Here is a 17,154-nt window from a genome sequence, read left to right as displayed (position 1 = left end):
AAAAAAACACAAAAAACTATTATCACTAGGCTCCAATTCTTTTTAATCCACAAGATAAAGGATCACTAATTCCTATCTTTCTATATACACGTACCATTTTATTAGATTTCCCATTCTTCCTGCACGAGAATTATTCTACCTCTTAAAAATCTTTATCTTCTGGTTTACTAAAAACTCCAGTGGGTTTAGCTGACTAGAGTTCAATATAACCTGATGTGTTATGACAGGCAAAGGGTGGGAGGCAGTTTGGTTTTGCACAAATAGGGAAGTAATAACCTACCACCTCCCTGGCCAGAGTAATTTTAGATAGAGTATTTCAGGAGGTATACTGACATAATGGATAGAACAGCCAGTTGAAGGATTTGGAAAAGATATCCTCAAACCAATAATCAAAAGAATAGGGTACACTTCAAATAGAGAACAGGTAACTGGCACATACAGCCTCAAATATCTGTAGATATAAGAGTATAAACCTCTTTCAATTAATCAAAGAACAGAATTAAGAATAGTGGGGAAACTTAGGGAAGGCATAATTCAGGTTTGATAATTAGGAGAACTTTATAATAGGATGGCAAAAAAAAAAAAAAAAAAAAGTAAAAGATTTCTAAACTGAGTAAGACACTGACCTGGTTAACCCAGGGTACTTCCTAAATCTGAGATTCAACAACTCCCTAATTGAAAAGTTGTCAGTCCACAGAGACAGCACAACTGGCTAATCAAAATCCTTACAACTGGATTTAAAAAACAGATTTAAAACATTAGGTTGCCCAGCTGTTCATTAAATGCCAGAAAACACACATGGGTGTAAAGCTATAACTTCTTGCGCCTATGCCTGATCACACCAGCTGTTCTACTTTCCTTAAAAAAAAATGAAAAGATCATACAATCTTATCTGAGAACCTTTCTTCCAGATTTGAGGAGTGGGGGAAGATGAAAAGAACAACTAAAAATTGAATGCTCTTAATTCCCTACTAATCTTATACAAAGAGAGCAAAAGAAGCTGAGCTTAAGTACCTTTCATGCTAGGTACTCTAGGATAGGAAAAGATGAATGATTATAGGCCCTGCTTATGAGGAGTTTACAGATTTGATTGGGAATGCCTTAATCATTTCCTTAGCCTGAATGCAACACAGGGATTCCTATGGCAGATACTACTTTCAGATGAACAGAATAATAAACATGATTTTTCTGACACGATAGCTTATGCTAACACTAATACTTGAAATTATTATCTATTAGCAAAAGGACAGTTACTGTGATAAATCCCGATGCCAATCCTCTATTACCATCAAATCATAAAAGTTAAAACATATATTTGCTAAACAGATGGACAATTATTATAATGGAGAAAATGTTACCTCCTGCCTTCCCCCAGAACAAGCCAAAGATAGCGGTGTGTCCTTGGTTCTCTCTGACTGGGCTTCAATGTCTGCACCATTGTCCAGCAATATTTCCACAACACCAACATGACCAGCTGTAGCAGCCAAGATAAGTGGGGTAAAACCTAGAGGAAAAATAATGATCTTCTCACTACATGCTAAGCAAAAGAACAATAGTGTTTTCCATTATATCTATCACAATAGGCCTAGAAGCAGTATTTCTTCACAAAATACAAATATTCCAGAAAAAAAAAATTAACAGAAGTAAGCCCTACCTTTCTTGTCTCGGTGCTCAATACTAGCTCCTCTCTCTAGCAGTGTTTGTACCAGTTCCTCATGACCACCAGCACAGGCAAGTGTTAGCGCCGTATCATGATTACTTTCAGTCTATAAAAAAATTATTTTTTGATCAGCTTATTAGATAATTTTCAAATGACAGCATCAATTATATAATATATACTTATACCAAATACAGATACAGATGTACCATTCTACTGTATCAAACATTCGGGTATTAAGTCGTTCTTTTTCCATCAGCGGCTAACGTGTGATTTTGTAAAGGCTACAAAATAACATTTGAACTTTATGGGCAATTCTTAAAGCAGGCATGAAGGAAAAAAAAGTATGATTTTCCAACCATATGCTATTTACAACTACATGATTAAATTAAACACTGTTGGACTCACTTTTACTTCTAGCCATTAATGGAGTAGCATAGACAACAGCACAGACAAGATTTGTTTTCCTATCTCAAAGAACCAAAAAAAAAGGGGGGAGAGGGGGCAAACTATTTGAAATGATGGTGTTTAGAGAGGCAGTGCATGGATTGCAGTGATCTCGGAGGACAGAAATGATTAACTCAACTTATTGCCTAGAGAGTTTCAAGGCTTCAGGGCAGACTGGGTACCCAAACACAGCCTGTCAATCTCCCTGAGTTGAAAAGGCAGAGTTTGGAGAGGTCAGGATGGCTGGAATTCATGGGGCAGACTACTAGAGAGGAAAGTACTACAAGAGTACTCTAGATTAGCAACACTAAGTGATGCTTTGCCTAGGAAACAATAAATGACAGTTAAGTTAAATGAATGACAACAGCTATATGGGATTACAGATTCAAAGACTATTTCTAATAAAACAAACGACTACATATATGAAATATATATTTATTATGTTTACATATTTATATAACATTTATTATATTTATGTAATAAATACAAAAAGAAACGGCATTTTCTCCCAGAAGGTCAATAACTCTAAAAACCAAACTCTGTCATAAAAAAAAGAATAACAAGAGACAAAAGGCAAAATCGATAGAGTCAAGAAATAAGAAAAAGCCTACTAGTCAGTGATGAAGAGGGAGACCGCAAAAGCTGCTCTGCAGAAGAGGCTGGCAGAGAGCAGAGCTACTGACTGCAGAGATCAGGGATGGCCACAAGGGAGAGATGCACCAACTACAACAATGAAGAAGGACATGAATACTTAAATGAGTGACCGCTCTGACTGTGTAATAGTATTTGATCTTCATTTCAGGTTTATAAGGAAGGAATTATTATGTTTGATTTCAGAAAAAAAGAGACAAAGCCTCAGAGAAATAACCTTCCAATGGTCACACAAGCTAATAACTGATAAGGGTCGGCTTAAAAAACCAAGGAGATCCTGGATATCAAAATCCTCCTTTCCCCATCATAAACCAGTCCTATGGCACGGCCAATGGAGGTCAATATAATGTTAAGTCTCTCTGCCTTACATGTTCTCTCTATTAGTGTACAGACCATTAGAAGAGTCAACTTTATGATGAAGAATCCACTTTATGATGAAGTTTATTAGGTTTCTAAGAGTTTCTGGGGGTTAAAAGAGTAATTTAGGAAAGTGGTGCCAATTTTAAATAGAAACTGAACAAACAAAATTTGAAAAAGATCAGCATGGGAAATTTTAGTGGATTAGTAAAATATTGGTTTTTTCCCACATTATAAAACATCAGCTCAACTGACATTTATTAAGCACCTTTTATGTTCAAAGTACTCTGTTAGGTACTTCAGGGTTGACAAAGATAAATAAATACAGTCCCTGCTCACCAGGAGCTTAGTGATTACAGCAAAGGGAAAATTTAAGTTCAAACTATGAAAGAAATATAAACAAGGTATTATGAGAGTTGAAGGAAAAATATTTAAAGCTAAGAAAAGAGGGCTTGTCAAATTCCTTGGGGAACTTAAGAGTGGGCAACTTCATTAATATCTTACGATAATCTTCTAAAGACAATAATGAAAGAATTTAAAGATTCTGAAGTGAGGTTTCCACCTTCCTAATACACACCTACACAATCCCCAAACGGTAAGAAACACTATCCTGATTTGTAATACCTCAAGAAACAAATTAACTGAAGCAAAAGTCTGGGTTAAAATTAACAATGATTGATAAGGCACAGAAAAAAAAAATAGGTGTTTTCAAGATTACTAATCAAGGAAATAATGATAACAATATAGGTTGATGACTTTCCGAAAGGCAATGTATCACTAAAGTCATGTTATATAACACTGGCTAAGAAGTCACACACATTGTCATGTATCTATATCTAAGAGAAAGCTGAAAGGGAGAGAGATGCCCAAAGCTTTGTTAAAAGCTCATTCAGGTCTACATTCTAAAGAAAATTTCCATTTAGCCTATAATACCATAAAATATACAATTTTGTATGTAACAGATGTTGTTATGATGACTCTATTCTTATAAAAATGCTAAAATTATATTCAATGTAAAAATATTATGTAAATTATCAACATGACTATTCAATTATGTAGGAATGAAAAATAAGAAGGAATCATAAGACAGATGCAATACTAACGGAAAAAGCAACTTTTAATGAGCTGGGATATAGGTGAAAAATATACCTGAACGGTCTGTAAAAATAAACAAAAAATAAAAAAGGAAATATATCTATTAATTATACCTACATAATTAAATTACTTTGAAAATTATTAGGACTTCAAGGGCTAAGCTTTTTTTAGACTTCCATAACCTTCATAATCCCAAATCTCTCATTCTCTAAACATGTCAGAGGTAGCACATAAAATACAAAAAAGATTAAAAAAAAAAAAAAAAAGCATTTAGGAAGAATGAGAATTATCAGGGAATAGTGACAATAATCAGTTAAATAATAAATAACTTGCTTAAAACTTCACATAAACAAGTAGAATGCATGCATTTGAAAGAAGAATGCTTTAATGGCAGCATACTGCATACCACTATTAACTCATTTTTCCTGGTCTCTTTAATATTTCTCATTAAATCATTGTGATGAAACTGTTCTCCATACTGCAAAACCAACAAGGGAAAAATATCCAAAAAATATTTATATTTATCCATTAAAAGCAAAACATAATTTTACATACATTATAATTTCAGTCCTGACATTTAAGTTAAATTTAATGTCTACCCTCTTTAAAAGATAATCATGGATTTATGTTATTTCACACAATAAATACAGAAAATATTTAATTTACCAGTATTCAACTCTAACCTTCAACCAGATGTACTGTTTCATATAAAACCTATATTTCTTACAAGTTTCTACATGATTACTAATTTCTGTATCTAACAGTACCCAGATACAAATTTTGTTATGCCATTCCAGCAAAATAAAGATTAGAGCTACGTTATGAAAAAAGACAGTAAAAGTCTCAAATAATTCCTTCAAACTATCATTTATTGATGTTTCCTAAAGTAAATGTTGATAACAGCACAGTATATGCTATTAAAATATATTAAATGTTATTATATATATTTTATATATAAATAAATTATATCTATAAATTATATATATAGGTAGATAGATATAACTTAATATAAATATATCAAAAATATTCAGGAAAGGGGCACATGGCTGGCTTAGTCACTAGAGCATGCAACTCATGATCTTGGCGTCGTGAGTTCAAGCTTCACGCTGGGCACAGAACTTACTTAAAACAAGACAAAACAAAACAAACCAAAACCAAAACCAAACAAAACGAATAAAAATAAATATATCCTGACAAACTTGATTCATAAAATCAATTATGTAAGAGGTAGAGAGCCTGTGGCACATACTTACACACCAAAGGTAATTTTTAGTTATAGAATGTAAGATTTGGGGAACCTTATAAAGAGTGAAAACTCTCATCTTCAGCAGTCTTCAAGTTCCAGAAATTAAACATGATTCCTGTTCATCCTTGTTAAAAATATTAGTTTCTGCATATAATGATCAATTAAATGAGTTTAAAGTATGATCATGTGAAGACTCATTAGCATATTTTAAAAGACACATACGCTGAAGGTTTAAAAAAATTAACATTTGTTTTGTTTTTCTTTAAATTAAGAATTGACGTAAATATGCCCTATGGCCAAGGAAACATGCTGAAAAGATGCAAAGATGAAAGAAAGAAAAGATGCCATCTAGGTGGTGGACCTATTTTCTATAATCTAATTTACCAGGTTAATATAATTAAAATCAGTGTTCATACTTAAGATAAAAAGTTGAAAAGGAGGTAGCATAGTGCAGTGGTTAAGAGCATAGATTCTAGACCTAGATTGATGGGGTGGTTTGAAAGACGGCTCCACCATAAATTAGCTGTTGGGTGAATAGTTAGTATCTCTAAGCAGGAACTTTGTAAACTCTATGACAAGCAGTGTAACTCATGATAGACTATCCCAACTGAAAAACCTCAATATAGAGACCACATATTTAAGAAGAACACAGTCAATCTTTTTACATAAGCATGTCAACTACAATTAACATATTAGATTTTTTAATTTAAAAAAATTAGAAATATTTCTATGTAACTTCTTAGAAATTAACTTATAACACAGCAATAGCTGGTTGAGTAGTATAGTCTGGTAAAATTTCACCACCACTATAACAATTTCAAACTCAATAAAATCATGATCATATGAGGAATTTTTTCTGTGGCTATTTTATTCAAAAGAATTTTTTTAAAAATCCTTTTATATTTGGTGAGGTTTTTAGTTTTCCTTATGGATCAATTCTTAATTCCATATAAAAACTAGAAATTAGATCTCTGGTTAAAACATAACAGCTATAGGTTACAACATAACAGCCTCAGAGGGAAAAAAGCCTGGAGGAAAATAATGCAAATTCAATACCAAGTTCAACCCAGTTCTATATTGCTATATATTATTAAATATAAACCATGTGGTTCATAAATGAATATTTCATAGTTTTTTTAATTTGAAAAAATTTTAAAAAACATACTATAGAGTACGGTAGTTAAGGAGGGTGTCTTTGAAGTCAAACCCACCTAAGTATGACTCTCAACCCTATCACTTAGCTAAATGAACTGATCCTCAGCGATGTTTAATCTCTCTCTTAGCCTTGGTTTCTTCATCAGGAAAATGGTTATTTAAAAGTAGTTACTTCATATATGTGGTCTGAAACTCAGACAATTCCTTAAAATAGCCCTGACAACTTTAAGTGCTTAAAAAAAAAAAAGTACATATAACTTAACATTTGGAAAGCAAGTAAGAATAGAAATGTAATTCCTTTTTCACAGTATTACCAAGAAACATTTTAATGAAAAGGAAGCATTATTTTCTTAAACATTCTAAAAAATTTTATTTATTTATTTTGAGAGAGAGACAGAGTGAGTGAGCAGGAATCCTAAGCAGGCTCTGCACTGTCAGCCTGGAGCCCGAGTAGGGCTCGAACTCACGAACCATGAGATCATGACCTGAGCTCAAATCAAGAGTCGGATGCTCAACCAACTGAGCCACCCTGAAGCCCCAGAAGCTTTATTTTCAATAGGTTGAGAGTACAGAGCCTTAATGGTAACACACACACACACACACACACACACACACACACACACACACACACTTTAGGCAATTCAGGGTTACAAAGAACTGATCATTTACAAAATAAAAAGTTTTATTATGTATACTGCCACCTTCACCCATGTCATGCCTTCCCCACCCCAGATATATATTTTTTTAATTAAAAAAAATTTTTTTTAATTTTTATTTTAAGTAGGCTCCATGTCCAAGTGGGGCTTGAACTCACGATCCTGAGAGTAAGAGTCATGTGCTCTACCAGCTGAGCTAGCCAGGGACTCCCCAACCCCAGGTAAAAATCAAAATACAAAACTAAATAAACCAAACAGTTCTCAGTACTGAATAAGGCCATATACCCTTTACCTTATTCAGCAGTCTTCTAAGCTAGGCCTTATCTTAAGCTTTTTTCCAGGACAAAACGCAAGCTATCCTCCCCTCTCCAACTTCACTCTGACCTGAGATTACATGGTAAACTAATTTTCTAATTGGGTTTTTTGTTTTGTTTTGTTTTGACTTAGTCCTAAGACACAGACAGTCACTACATGTTTTAGTTGGCGAGATCAGAACTTTCAAAGACAATATAAATGCAATTAAGTATATACGATACATAAATGGAAGAATCTTTTATGTGTAACCTATTATAAATTAGAAGCATAGCTTCTAATTTAAGATTAGAAGAAAATACATACTAATTATAAATAAGTTATTTCTTTTAACAACCTCTTCTAGACTACAGTTAAAAAAAAGTTACTGATGACCTTGAAAACCAGACCATCACATAATTATCAGTAATAATCTGTATTTGGAATTTTATTTTTTAAAATGTGGATTCGCATTCCTAACTGTGGCTCAGATCTCTGGCTGGAGACAAAACAGTCTAAGATGACTTAAGTCTAAGATGATTAATGTTTTTACTGATGATATAATTTTAGTTAAAAACCATCCATCCTGAATTTAGCGCTTACCTGTGCATCAATATCAATGGCAGGGTAGATAGGAAGCATGGCTGAAGGAGAGATGATAGGACTTGGAGTTGGAGTCTGAGGTTGGGAAATGGAAGCAGCGATACTGTGTGTAGGAGTGTTTGACATTGCAGATGCTCTTCCACTGACTGCTGTTGAACAAAATAACTGCACTTAATAAGGATGAAACATTGTTAGGTAACAGTAAGAAATAATTATTAGAAAATATTTAAAGACTTCTTAAAACAAAAGGTCTATAGGTAAACTGTCACAGCACTAATAACTCACTTTTCTGGTTATTTCTGACTTGGGATAACAATCTAAAAATAAAAAGTATATTGAGAATAACCCATTTTCTAAATAATAATCCATGTGAAAACCAAATTCCTCTCTTACAGTATGTATTCATAAAACCTCAATTCAAAATAACCCTGAAAACAAAAATATTCTTATGAATTAAAATTGAATATAAATGCAAATGGATAGTTGTTCATTATAGCTTCTTCTTTTTTTCATTATAGCTTCTTAATCAGAAAACGAATAAAAGGTAAAACAGTCAAGTTCAGACGGAGGAAAGTGTGAGTTTTAACCTGCCAATGTCACACCTTATATTCCAATGAAAGTAATATCACTAGGGAGAACCTCACTATAGAATCATTTAAAACACTTCCTACTCTTTTACTAACTGCAGACTGGGGGATGGTAACTTTCTGAATGGTAGTCCTCAGTAGGACCGTATAGTAAAATATAAAAATTTGATCCTCACACAGAAATATAGTTTCCCACATGTAGAATTATTCTGAGGGGGTTAAAATGCCCACCAATCAAACCAGCAATCACACTGACGAGGACAAAATTAAAAGATTAAGGTAGAAATAAATGTATGCACAATCATCCTTCAAATATAGATTATTGTTAGTTCTAAGTATAATTTTTCCATGATATTATTTTCACCAAAATATGCAAATTAATAAGGGGCTAATTAGGTCAGTACTTGAGGTGGGAGGACTCCAGAAGTGGTGGCAACTGAGGGTATTTATATTCCCTCATGGATTCACTTCTGGAGCTGATATGTGAGCACCAACCCTTTTTCCCCCCTATTAAAAATGCTATAGCACTGAAGTGTGGGCATAAATCTTTGAATGGTCAACAGTAACGTGGATGTGTGTTACCAACATACTTATCAACTACATCAGACAGAAAACAATCATGATTCACAACTGGATCTGAAACCAGGCAAAAGAGGTTATGATCCTGCCAAGAATAAAACTGAAATTGACCTTATTATAACAATTATAAACATGATTGTCAATTAAGAAATCTATTTTACATGAAATCCTTAGTTCAGGCACAAACATACACTATACATTATAGCAACACACATTCTATGATTATACATTTTTAAGTCCACTTAAAAGCTAAAGAAAAAACAAAGAAAGGAAACAAAACAAAACAAAACAAAACACTGTTTGAATCCTTAGGGATCCAGATAAATAGAAAAGGGCATGTACTAATATATTAAATTGATCATCTAATGACCTTGATATTGTTATTCCATATTGATAGTTTTATGTTAAAAAAATCAAGTTAATTTAAATGTACACATTCTAGATATAAAATCTCAAAACCATATAAAATCTATGGCTCTTAAAACAGATTCCATAATCTCCTCTGATTTGACTGATTTTCACAAATAAAAATGCTAAATACAAAAATCAGCTTAAACAGAATGAACACCAATCTGTCCAAAGAACTGATTTTTATTTCACAATAGTAAAAAAAATCTAAGCTTTACTATTAAATGACTATATTTTTATTTACATTTTAACTGGAATAAGTTCTTTTAAAGAACACACTAAAATTAGTTTTCTTATTTTGGGTCAAATTGCTTGTTCTTGCCACCTCATCTAAAAGGAGAGGAAACACCAATTCCCTCATTTCATTTCATTTCATTTCATTTCATTTCATTTCATTTCGGGTAGTTATGAAATTGGTTTATTAGAACTAAATACCTGCCTGTCACTCAATCATTCCCTACAGTTAAAAGTAACAACTTATAAATATGCAGGTACCTGAAGGAACTCTGGTATAGATCTTTACATGTGGTACTTCATTTTAGGGTCTGATTTCAGAGAAGGAGCACCAGATGCTCTAGAAAAGTTTTAACATTAGGTAAGGAAAGAAAGAACTTGAGAGCACAGCAAAGGCAAGGTGTTAAGACTGGCTAAATAGGGAACTGATTTTGCTCTGACAAGGATGGAGAACAGGCAAGACAGAAGATTTGGGTCAGCCAAGTACTACAGAAAATGATACTGAATCTTACAAGAGGAGTCTAATAAATTGGAATAAAGAACAAGTTTATTTAGGTTCTTTAAAGAAAAAGAAGAGGTTATGCTTAAGTGGGGAAGGAATACGGCACTTAATGAGTTTACAAAATATTAAGAAACCCAAAGAAAGAAATGGAAATGATCATTAGTCAACTGAAAGAACAAATACTACCAAAGAAGTTGTCTAAAGAAAAAAGTCGTAGAAGTGAGTGCATTAGTATATGTGTATGTTTATGCATTTGCACATGCATGATGACAGGGATGGACCGCAGGTAAGTGGTTGGATGTTTTTAATCCTGCTCTTCCGTCTGGTCATCTCTCCTCTCTCCATATAAATGGGCATAATAAAGAGGAAGAGTATTTTTATAATGGGAAGTATTTGTCCTATTTCCTAAAAACTTGTGTGCTTTTGAAATTTTTTTTATATGAAAACACCTGAACACAAAGGCAGAATTTAATTGTTTTTGTTTGGTAAACCAATTAACAGAAAAACTACTTTACAAACCTCTGATAATTCTGATCAGCATAAAAACTGTACAACTGGCAAATCAAGGTTGATAACTATGCCCAAGAACATCATGTAAATTCTGATAGCATATCAAAAAAAAATTTTTTTTTAAGTATTCCCTGGTAGGAATGTCCATTCTTCATTTAAATAACTTGATACATTTTTTGGTAGTTCAACCAACATAATAGAAAGAAGACCATTATGACCTAGATTAATGGCCACGTAAGTAACACCAAATTTGGGACTTTTGGCTACTGTGCTCCAATCTTCATAAGATACCAATGTTTCTTTAATTGTATTCCCAATTATTATAACCAGCTAATGGTGATTAATAGTAATTTTCAAATCTATAGAAAAATTTTATGTACAATTTTCATAAGATACTAACATTTCTTTAATTGCAATCCCAATTATTATAAGCAGCTAATGGTGATTAATAGTAATTTTCAAATATATAGAAATATTTTATATTTATCACTATAAGAATCTTCACAGTTCTTACTAATGATTATTAGACTATTGCACCCTCTAAGATTAGCAAAGAATTTCATTCCACATATTGTTGCTGGGGTGATACTAAAAGAGAACTAGGAAACTTTAGAGCAATTTGTAAGAACAAAATCTGTCTCATTAGCTGGTGTCTTAATTTCTGAATGTTAGCTAAATATCTCAACACTATACAATTTAATTTTCTTTTCTGTTTTTGAAAGATGAAAGATAAATTATATATAACCTCATCATACTATATAGTGCTGCCAAAACAGTTTCAAAATTAGAAAAACTTAATCATATAGAAGTATAGAACAAAGAATAAAAAAAGGGGGAAGAGAACAGATAAATACTATCAAATTTCAACTACTTGCTGCCTTTTTCTCTTTTCCTTCCTTTTCAAATTTTCTTTTTTATCTTTTTCTTAAATCAAGAAAATTATCCTTCGCAGTATAGCATTCTTATGGCTTATAATCCTGTAGAATCTCATTCTACTACTTTGTTACAGAACTCACAAAAAGTACCAAAAACTAGAATCAATAAAACAACCTTCTAAAATATTTCTTCTTGCAATGAAACTAATTATAATGGAATATAATTTCTCTGGCTACACACTGAAAGATATATCATTTATGATACTGTCAGGGGACCACAACTTCCCATAATACAATTAGAAAGAGACTACACATTAACATTCACAGGGGATAAAATCACTGACATACAATCAAACCCTATTTGGTTTGGTACTTTATTATCGTTGTAAAAGTGTTTAATTTTTTTTTTTTTTAATATCCATCAGGTTTGAAGTCTGATCCATTAGGATATAAAGTATTTCTGTTCACAAATAAGCTTCCTGATGTGTCCTACTAGTTTTGCACTTCAACTTCTATCAATTTCCCAGTTTAATGGTGTGAATACAGAAGCACAAAAGCCAAAATTCAATCTTAGTATTCTGAACTTAAAGAGAAAAAACAAAATCAAAAACAAAAACTCAAACATCAACCCCACTACTGAAAAAACCTAGATCCCCAGCCTACCCAGCTAAGCCAAAAAGTTTCAGTCACTTGTATTGCATGAGCTAATCTTTAATTCGACCTGTATCCGTCTGAGAACTTCTGAGATTGAACTAATACTTCTAAGGATATACATGGGTCAAGAGTCCAAAAATAGTTCTCAAGTTGGGTAATGGCAAAAAATTCTGGCACACTCTTACTCGCCTTAAGCAAATCATATTTGATACCTGCTCATAACAATATAAACCCACCTGCCATGATGTCATCCAGCGTGTCATTGAGGGTCTGAGCAGGGCTGGCTACCATTAACCCTTGTTGTGTTTCTGTCAGAATTCCTTGCCCCAGCCCTGCCAACTGTGCTTGGCCCAGTACTGGCTGTCCAACTATCACTCCTTGCAGTTCTGTAAGATTTGCGATGGACCCTGGAGGCAAGGGACCTGCCGCCAGAGGCAAAGCTTGAGGCATGGCCAGAGGCTGGATTGGTGCAAAACCCATCTGAGCAGCAGTCTGCTGGGGTTCATCTTTAAGCAAAACGGGATCCACTTGCTGTAACCGTGCATAGTCTCCCTCGGAAAGCTGTTCTCCAACCCCAACAGGAGTTAGCAGTCCCAGATGTTGGCAAGACTGTTGCTGCTGCTGCTGAAGTTGAATTCTTTGAGCTTTAACCTCTAGATACTGCTTTTTTAGCTGCTGCTGAGTTTTCAGTTGTAACTCTCGTTCTACTTTCTGTAGCTCCTCCAAAATCTTTTGTTTCTTCTGAATTTGTTCCTCCCTTGTTTTGTTCAGCTCCTCGATCTTCTCCTTGGTAAGTTGGTCAGCGTGAGCCAGTTCCAAGGACTGCAGCTGTGCATTCTTTTCTATGGCTTCTTTTATCCTCTGTTCCAGTTCTGTTAACTTTCCCTGAGCCTCTTCTACAATGCTCTCTGGAGACTGATTGGTGATGTAACCCTGTACATCCTGGCTGTTTGCTGGCAAATGGCTGCTGGACTTTTGTTTAGAAGCAGCTGTGTGAAAAAGAAACCCCCTCAGAAGTGCACATGAATGGCATCCTCATTACAGAGTTACTGTTGGGAGGTTTAGTGCCAACAGTTATGCACCAAGTTATCATATCCACAGAAGGTGAAAATGCACTGTTAAGAAGTTTAAAAACAAATCCACCTTCTTTATCATAAATATAAAATGTATGTATTTTATGTGCATAGAGAAATCTCTGGGAAATTAATTTTAAAAATATCACATGGCTAAAATTAGACAATAGAGGGATGCAGGTCTGTGAGATCTAAGTGGTGCAATTAAAGTAAAATCTAAGGCTATGTGTAGATACTTCATCTGGTCATAGAGATGTAAAAACTTATCATCAGAACAGAAAAATAACGCTAGATTATTAAGATGTAAGGAAAACTTAGACCTCTAAGTCAAGGTTTTTCCACATTTGATAGTCTATGTCTTTTAAACACACACACATACACACAAAGAGTACCCAAACCACTGAGAAGTACCGGGAAATCTAAATCCAGCTAAAATTTGTCTTTGTTGGGGGACTACCATCTTCAAGACTGATAAAGGCAAGATATAAATTCACATATTCACACAGCTACCTGGCCAGTAGAGATTTGGGATTCAGTTTCCCTGGAAGAAAAGATGCTGGACTACGCCATCCACTGTATCTTCTGACAGCCAGGTGAATAAACAGATCTGGCTATGGGTACAGCAATCAGTTGTTTGCTACACCAACTGAAAAAGGTGCCAAGGCTCTAGACTGGTAGTAGTGACTGTAAAGAGCTGGTGGAAATACTTAGTATTCTTGTTGGTAAAATAATATAGGTAGCTAAAAACCAAAAAATTAAAACCACATTGGTTCTTCAGGTGAAACTTTTTAAAAAGAAAAACTGATTCAAACTGGTAGCTGTAATGTTTTGGGACATGACTTAAAACATGCATGGTGTAACATCCACAAGTCAAATATGGACCTCAGAGTTCTAGAGAAACAAACAAGCATATCTGAAGTAACTTTCAATTATTGACTGAGAAAGGTAGCCCAGATATAAAATCTACATTAAACCAGTTACTCTAAAATATAGTTTAATTTTGATCTAACTTGTTCATTTTATGCCTTAGATCACTACAGAAATTTAAGTAATTTACAAAAATGTCATCCAACTATACCCAGCCTAACAGTTTAACACGAATAGAAATGACCAGTTATTACAAGAAATGGTGGATAATCAGAACTGCATCAGAGATGAGCATCTGAATTTCTCCTGCTAATGCTGACAATTCTAGCATAAATCAGTGCTATTAACTATCTTCTCTCACAGTAACATGCCTTTTTCACTAGTAAAAAAAAATTTTAATTATGTCAACTTAGTAATATTCACCTTTTGTGGAAAAATAATTATAAATGGCTAGGTTTTTTGGTAATCTTATCATTTTTACCTGGATAACATGTACAAAACAGTCTTCAGAAGTATAACTGACCTTTATTCCTGATGGGAAGAGTAGTGGCAACATTGGCAGGTGGTTTGTCAGGCTCCTGAGGTGGGACAACCATGGGCAGTGCTTGAACTGGTACACGAGGAGCCTAAGACAAAGGAAACTGATTATATCTCTGCTTTTCCTACACACTCCATTAAATAACATGCTTTAAGTTATAAGACTTTTTCAAAATATTTGTAATATGGTATTAATCTCAGACACTGATATATTTACTTAAAATATGTTGTTGCCAAATTATTCTCCACAACGCTTTTTTAATGCACTTTGAATTCAAATGGTTATTCTTGCCATAGTAAGAAAACAAAGCAAAATCACATCAATCTACAATCTGAATATTAAACCAGATTATATCATTAACCATTTCAACTGCATACCTATAAAGAGAACTACATATTATAACAAAGTATAGTCAGATCTGTTTAAACTGAAACTATGAGACAAAGGAGGATAAAGAAGATATGATATAAAATGTTTTCGTTTTGAATCTTACCCTATTTAAATCGTGGGATGGGGGGGTTAACTGAGTGACATCTGGTGGAGGGGCCGAAAGCAAATTATTAGGATAGTCCAAAAGATAGCAAACAACACTCGTATGGCCACCTTTTGCTGCTTCTATCAACATAGTTGAGCCATCCTAAGAGTGGACACAGAAAGGGAAAAATTAAAAAAAAAAATAAGTTAACTTATAGAACCATTAAGGATGATAAAGCTAACAGCCCCTAGCAATTCAAATCTTAGGTTTAGTAAAGAACACTTTCCTCTAATAAAACAAAAGAAAATGAGTATGTTTAGAATGCCATTATAAATCGAACTGGTAGATGATATTTTCTAATGTTCAAGAGTGAAGAATTAATTCACAATGCTACCCGAAACATTTGAGTTACATACTTTTAAACGATGAGTAGGATCTGCCCCATGAGCCAAAAGTAGTTCCACCACTGCCAGATGACCCCCTGCACAAGCCAGGGACAGTACAGTATGGTCATTATTAGCTGTGGTTCTATTCACATTCGCTCCTAAAACAGACAAGACATGGGAAATCATGTTAGGAGATTGAGGTTTCTTAAATTATGGTAAATTTCAAAATCATAAAGAATAGAGAGAATAGCATAATGAATATCCATATACCCATTACCCAGCTTCAATGATTATAAACACACAGCCAATCTCATTTCACATAAACCCATTATCAATTCTCCTCTCCCATTTTGAATTACTCTAAAGCAAATCCCAGACAAACATGACATAATTTCATCCATAAATATTTTAATATGCACTGGTAGAAGATAAAAATAAATGTATATATTACTCCTAATGTAATTAGTTTTAAAAAAGTAAAACAAAATTTTATCTACATTTTAAGTCCTTCTCTAGGTATGTAGAGAATTACCAGGGAATAGAAAGTAATAGTAATACTGGCTTCTTTCACTGGGAAATATCTGAGCATGAAAACAGGTACACTGCCCCTCCAATATGAATTCATCTCTGATTTAGACAGTGTGCTAGGCAATGCAGGAAATGGATATAAAATAGCAGAAAGAAAATGGAATCTGATTAATTAAAATTTATCAAAGAGAGAGGATTGTGATTATATAAATAATTCCATTCTTGAAAATACTATGGCATAAATATACATCACAAATAAGTGTTCAAATTGCCTAAAGTAATTTGACCAGTAACTTATTTCTGACTTAGTTTCTTTTGCTATTATTAACAATTACAAACTTGAGATTTCTTTAGTATTTTTGCTAAGAAGGAAATGGTATATATTGCCATTTTAATTGTACATGGCTTGTATAGTCTTTCTTTTATCAATGTGGAATCAACAGTAAAATCTTTCATATCCTATACTTAAGGATATGATGAAATCTGTGGAGTGCCTGGGTGGTTCAGTCAGTTAAGCATCTGCCTCTTACTTTTGGCTCAGTTCATGATCTCAGGTTTCGTGGCATCAATCCCTGCATAGGGCTCTGTGCTGACAGCGTGGAGCCTGCTTGGGATTCTCTGTCTCCCTTTCTCTTTGCCCCTGCCCCTGTCACACAAGTGTGTGTATGCTCTCCTCTCAAAAATAAATAAATAAACATTAAAAAAAAAAAAAGTATGATGAATTCTGCATACAACACTATTTCAACTTGAACTTACACAGTAAACACCTCACAAATAATT

General features: G+C 33.6%; 1 protein-coding gene across 8 annotated transcripts in view; it reads right to left on the bottom strand.

Annotated features, from left to right (window-relative positions):
• The window catches only part of ANKRD17 (ankyrin repeat domain 17), a 164,599-nt gene that overhangs the window by 44,612 nt on the left and 102,833 nt on the right, over positions 1-17,154 (bottom strand). For 2 of the 8 annotated variants that reach the window (XM_043572493.1, XM_043572495.1), the window contains exons 12-18: positions 15,877-16,004; positions 15,479-15,622; positions 14,971-15,073; positions 12,744-13,496; positions 8,159-8,307; positions 1,655-1,766; positions 1,359-1,504 (exon numbers count right to left, since the gene is read on the bottom strand). In XM_043572493.1, the coding sequence (XP_043428428.1) occupies positions 1,359-1,504; positions 1,655-1,766; positions 8,159-8,307; positions 12,744-13,496; positions 14,971-15,073; positions 15,479-15,622; positions 15,877-16,004 (1,535 nt within the window). The remainder of the gene's footprint in view (positions 1-1,358; positions 1,505-1,654; positions 1,767-8,158; positions 8,308-12,743; positions 13,497-14,970; positions 15,074-15,478; positions 15,623-15,876; positions 16,005-17,154) is intronic. The other 6 variants (XM_043572494.1, XM_043572496.1, XM_043572497.1 and 3 more) reach the window with 3 other exon arrangements.

The sequence above is a fragment of the Prionailurus bengalensis genome, chromosome B1 (genome assembly GCF_016509475.1).
Source record: "Prionailurus bengalensis isolate Pbe53 chromosome B1, Fcat_Pben_1.1_paternal_pri, whole genome shotgun sequence".
NCBI classification, from domain to species: Eukaryota; Metazoa; Chordata; class Mammalia; order Carnivora; family Felidae; genus Prionailurus; species Prionailurus bengalensis.
Note: the sequence above shows the minus strand (reverse complement) of the source record. Positions and strands in the feature narration are given on the sequence as shown.